Source organism: Micropterus dolomieu, linkage group LG01, assembly GCF_021292245.1.
Source record: "Micropterus dolomieu isolate WLL.071019.BEF.003 ecotype Adirondacks linkage group LG01, ASM2129224v1, whole genome shotgun sequence".
NCBI lineage: Eukaryota > Metazoa > Chordata > Actinopteri > Centrarchiformes > Centrarchidae > Micropterus > Micropterus dolomieu.
This window is the reverse complement of record NC_060150.1, coordinates 40,421,805-40,427,804: the sequence shown is the minus strand read 5'-3', so window position 1 is coordinate 40,427,804 and position 6,000 is coordinate 40,421,805. Positions and strand designations below refer to the sequence as shown.

General features: G+C 39.7%; 1 protein-coding gene across 1 annotated transcript in view; it reads right to left on the bottom strand.

Moving 5' to 3' along the window:
- Positions 1-6,000, bottom strand: part of tmx3b (thioredoxin related transmembrane protein 3b) — a 33,754-nt gene that overhangs the window by 17,774 nt on the left and 9,980 nt on the right. The window contains exon 10 of the mRNA XM_046059903.1: positions 2,368-2,466. Coding sequence (XP_045915859.1) covers positions 2,368-2,466 — 99 coding nt within the window. The remainder of the gene's footprint in view (positions 1-2,367; positions 2,467-6,000) is intronic.

Sequence of the window (6,000 nt, the reverse complement as noted above, 5' to 3'; positions counted from 1 at the left end):
GTTGCAAGGCTGAGGTTATGTAAAGGCAGTAGCTATATATATATATATATATATATATATATATATATATATATATATATAAAAAATTGTGCAGTGTAGACTCTCTTTTACAGCGGATGTTTGTATTGTGGTTACCAGATTTTCAATCCACTCTTTGCCTCTATAGAACAGCGTATAGAACAATGTTTCTGTGCTCCACAGAGAACACAAAAACTGTTGTACTGTGAGTCTGTCAAATAGATTTTGTTTTCCATATGCTGCTAACCCTTGAGATGGATCGAAATTACATCTTGAGACTATTCATTGATTTTGGTTACACTGGTATTTAGACATGGGTACACGGTTTTGTCAGTGTGTGATGGGGCTTTAGAGCTTTAAACCAACCCCCTCCACCACCACCCAAACACACACACAATGAGCCCAAGTGCATGAAACTTGATTCTTGAGTGAAAAGCCTTTAAAAACAATCAATCAAAACTCTACTAAGTTATTGTAACAGACTGAAGCCACTGGCTACACTGTCTTTAATCAGTCACTCAGTGTTATTCCAATTAAAATACTTCAAAGATTACTTTGTGTCCAGAACTACCAATACTAAGCAGCAAAGTTGATATCAATGGGTTAAAAAATTGACTGTAAACAGCAACAAATGTAAGCAAAATCCAACCGTTGAGCAACACTGGTCTCAGTAAACAGCACACAAAGAGGTCAAATACTGCATCTAATATTAGCTTTCTTTGCACAGATAATCAATTTGCTGCCTTTAAGAGACAGTTTGTGTTTCACTCTTGAGCTTAAATTTCCTGCGGGGAGAGAAAGTGTGTGTACATTTGAACAAGTACAGCAACATGGTCTAAATCGAGATGGAAGATCTAGATGGGGACAGTCTTTTCTATCACAGGCCCAATAATGCAATGCTGATATTTTTACATGGAGCTTTTGACAAGAACATCTCTAAAATGTCTTGTTTTTAATTATAAGTCATCCCTCTGTAGACTGGATATATTTTCGGGGGTGGTAAACTAAATATGAGGGATTTTAGTGTTAAATAGAATTGAAGGGACAAGACGTGTGACGAATAGGGCTGTCGCGATAACATGGATGGCAAGCACCTCAACAACCACAATGTTCATACTTTACACTTCAGGGCGTGTTAAATGAATAAATTAGTGCTTCAAAAGTCACGAGCTCTGTCACAGCTCAAAGACGTGTACTTGACCTGACTTCAAAGTTGGAAGCTGTAAGTGTTGCCGTGTTTTGTGTTGTTTTACTGTTTATTTTAAAGGTTAGCGAACTTGGCGTTAGCATATTGTGCGGCTGATGTGGCTAGCAGGCTCAGCGATGTTGGACTAACATAATCCAGAGGGAGAAACGGTAAACCTCATCTCAAGCTCACTAACTAATGAGCGTAGTGTGTCGGTTTGCCTGCAGCTGTTTTTCATGTTGCTTTCTGTGGAAATTTAGTTATAATGTTGCTACAGCGCAGTGGTTAACTGTGTGCAGCCCATTCTGCTCCACACCGGTGTGTGTGGGTGGGTGTGCACGCGCGCGTTGCTGCGGTATGTAAATTGACTCAATAGACATGCCCTGAATGTAACGATATAGCTAACGTTACGTATGAAAAAGACACGGTCAAACTACAAAAATGAGTTTGCTTGGCAATGTTGTTGACAAGCACCCAGTAGCTAGCTTGCTCCGACCATAAAGTTGTTGTTAGCGGCTCGCTGTGCAGTGAGGTGAGATCAGACACTCTTACTGTGAGATACGGCACCAAATTACTTCATTGAGCCCCAACATATTACCGCGGGGTAAATTACTTCACCACGACAGCCCTAATGCTGATGCAGTTCAAATTATACATCCTGGTCCTATCATCTTATAATTTAAAAATGTTGACTATTTGACGTTGGATCCATAATAATTAAGAGTAAAAAGTATATGCAACAAATCACACAGATTATGCTCACAATTAACCAAACACAGACATTTAAAATGTTTGAAAACAAAACAGAGCTGAAAAAATAAGTCTATTGATCTATTGGCTAATAGAAAATGAATTGGCAACTATTTCTACAATCGTTTAAGTGATTTTTTAAGCAAAGCTTTTCAAATATGAGGATTTGCTACATTTCTTTGTCTGATATCTTTTGGGTTTTGGACTGTTCACCTTGAAAATAATAGTTTGTTGCAGCTCTAAAATTAAACTACACATCTGGAATAAAACTACTATATAAATCATTAATGGGTATTTGGAACAACAAGTCATGATAAGATACAGTTTTGGAGAATGATAAACAAAATCTATACATAAACTGTGTATCAATTTCACAGTTCCATCATGGATGACAAAGTGTATGCATACGCCACCTGTTTCTCCAAGCTCATACAGTGTAAAGCCGTCAATCTGAAGGTATCCTTGAAAGCGCTCCTTGTTCACCCATGATGACAAACTAACATCTTCGTACTCTGCAACACAAAGAGACAGAAACTTTCAGAAGCAGAAGCACAAAAAAAGCCTATTGACATTCAGCACACAACCTGTCAATATTAAAAGCAAAGCAGAGCAGTGTATTGATGCCTGGATTGTAAGAAGATCACAGTGTTTACCACCTGTACACTCCCTAGGGAATAAAGAGTGGGACACAAGCTGAGCAGTCATAGAGGTCAGTTAAACAATCATCAGACATTGTTTTGACAGAGGGCTGCCTCTGGGTTAAGTAGTCAGGGAGGCTATTTTGGATCTGAAACAGCACAATAGATTGTGACTCAATCAATCCAGAGGTACATAATCAAAGTATCAGTTTGGTTGCAAGACATAAATAAAAGAAGATTTGTTCTGTCTGGTTTGTCCACATAAAAGGTTGTAAAAGATTATTTTACTATATTTTTTTTAAAAACTGTAATTTTCATTCACAATAAATGCTGTTTTATTCTGGGACGCTGGCTCACCTGACCTCATTTTTACAACTATTATGCCATTCTGTCTTCAAAAAAACCCCACACATTTGCTTTGTAAATGATTCTCCACAGATACCTCCATTCATTTTTAGGTCACAGTTTTGGCAGATCTTTACACATTTGGAGCAAATGCATAATTACACAGACATGACAAGCAAAAAAGGTTAACAAATGAATAAAAAATAAGCTGACGTAAAATAAAGGATTGCTTCCTGAAGGAGAGCCACATGTTGTTGCTAGCCTCACATCTGGAGGCAACATGCAAACGGGAACCAGAGTCTGTCCCTCCAGGGTATAAACAAGGTGTAGTGAGGTTGCTTCAACAACACTGTTTTCTCCGGTTGAGAGAGGCTACGGGATGCTCATAATTGATGTCAAATGTAGCTGGAACCTCATTATGACATGTTAATAAGTTTTTGTGACCTTTCTGCCACGATTACAATAATTACAAGAACACTGATGACTTTTACATGGTTCTTAAGCTCCAGGCCCCCAAAGGAGCTGGTAGTATAATACAGAACATGACAACCTAAAACCTGAGCACGCTTTTAAACCCCCAAGGTCGTAGCTTATACTAGTATTAGATCCAAAATGACCTGCAATGCACTCTATTTCTCAGAGCTGCTGCTGTGCAAAAGCAGAGCAGTGTTTTTGTTAAGGCTGCTGAGTCAGTCGATCTGGTAGACATTCCACAGTGTTCTTTCCACAGATGTGTTTGGCTTTATAGACAGCATGCAGCTGCGCGACTCTGTTCTTTGAGAAGCGAGAGAGAGAGAGCTGAAGGCCGCATGCTGGGAGCGTACAGCCCAGTGAACCTCTACACCATCTGAACCTGCTTCAACCTTGAGACAAATTAGAGCTGCTCTCTTCCTGGGCGCCAACCTCGCAATCTCCATACTGCCCTACAGGAGCCTGTCAGCCCAGAGTTCACACAGCGGGAGACAAGAAGAGAGAAAGATGAGGGGCAGGAGGGGGAATAGAAACAGACAGTGAGGATGATCCAGTGTCAGAGTTTTGAGCGGAGGGAGGAGGAAGCTCCGACACATTTCAAGGATGAAGGTTAATGGCGCAGGAGACCTCCAAGACGATGGAGATAGCGTAGAAACAAAATCAGATGGAGAGACAGAGAAGAGGAGAGAGGTAATATCGTCAAAGATAATTCAAACAGGGTGAGACACAAAAGGTGGCAGAGGATGAAAAGATGGCTGTGTTTAACAGCAAAATGACAGGACGTATCGCTTTCTTACGATATTAAAAAAAGAAAGTGAACTTTGTTTCACTTTGGGTTTGTCGGGGCATTTTGTGCAGACTTTCAGGGACCCCAGAGGATGTATCCTTCTGACTTTGGTGATCCCCTGACTTTTCTTCTAGTGCCACCATGAGGTTGACATTTGTGAAATTTTTGAGTGGAACATCTCAACGACTATTGGATACTTATATTAATGTCCCTCTCCTGTCCAACTCCTCTGACTGATCTTCAAGTGCCATTATCAGGTGAACATTTCTATGTATCAAATACTTTGGTTTATGACCAAATAACCATTCCCATCAGCCTAAGATGTCCTTTGTGTTTAGTGCTAATTAGCATAATGTAGCATGCTAATGGTCAACACTGACTACATTACATAATTATTGTTATTGTTTTATTGTCCAGCCCTAATGTGTCACACGCCACTGGTTAAGCGTCTTGCTCTGGGACACATTGGTAGATGTGTCGCAGTGGGACTCAAACCCGAACACCCCCACCAAAGACATGTGTCTTAGCCACTGCAGCATCTCCACTAGTAATTGCACTTTTCAGCAGCATGTTATCCACAGTGACCTTGTGCCAATTTAAATAACCGATACTGTCTACGTGTCCTGTCATCAGTATGTTATCACCTTTTTAAGTGTGATCTCATCTTGTCATCACATTTGCGGGAGTGTTAATCGGCCTGTCATTTAAGCGCTCCCAATAAACTATGCAAAATAGGGTTGCCTCACAGTTGGCTGCGCTATATACCTTTCCATACAAGGAGCTGCAGGGCCAAACCATAAACCACTGATTAACAGAAAGCCTGATGTTGGGCTCTGATTGTTAACTAATGTGTATTAACCCTCAAAAACATGTTTGAAAGCACATTCCTGGAGTGAAGCATTTGCAAATAGCCTGCTGTGTAGACTAACATACATACTAATTACATTTTTTTTTGTCTTATTACTGCACTAACATGTAGCCCAGTGGATTTCACTGCACACACGCAATGATCAAAACCATTTAGCTCTTGAAATACAATAACATCGCAGACCTGTATAGCAGCATGAAACTGAGGATTTGAGTTATTAAATATGTATGAGCCTCTGTGCTGAACTATATTTTAAAAGCTCTTTTCAAAGGGGGTGCCGCTGTTTGTGATGTGCACTAAACCAATCAAAGCTCAACAACAATACATCAAATATCATTTTACACAAAGCAAGAGACCGTATTTGGACAGTGTGGCTTTGCTTGATGACATCTATTCTTTAAAAAACACAACAACTCAGACTTGTGAGTGTGCTCTGAAATTCTAAGAAGTATTTAAAATTTGTATCTTCTCAGAAAACATACAAACAAAAAATACAAGGGTGGGAGATGATAAGAGTTGCTTGTATAAGGCGGGAAGTGCCAACCTCTGTAGCTGGTAATTAAAAACAATCCAGCTAATAAAAAATATAATATGAGCATTCTACATGCACAAACATGAATAACCGTCATAGTCTGCCATAAAACAGTGTCACTGGATGCCTATGCAAATGCACCTCCGAAGTTTAGCCAAATAATATCCGATAAGCCGTTTCTGACATTCGAACATCATGCAAAGTTAGCATCATAGAAAACCATATACGGTGCCTCGAGAGATGTATTAAATATCCAAAATCCAGTCAGTGGGTTTTTCAGTAAGAAACCAGATGCTGGAAACCACAAGTGGTAAAAAGGGAAAATCCAAACTACCTACTAACCCTGATGCACAGTGGAAAAACGTATTTTTTGCTGTCATTGTAGGTAAGTGCTTAATGAGTTAC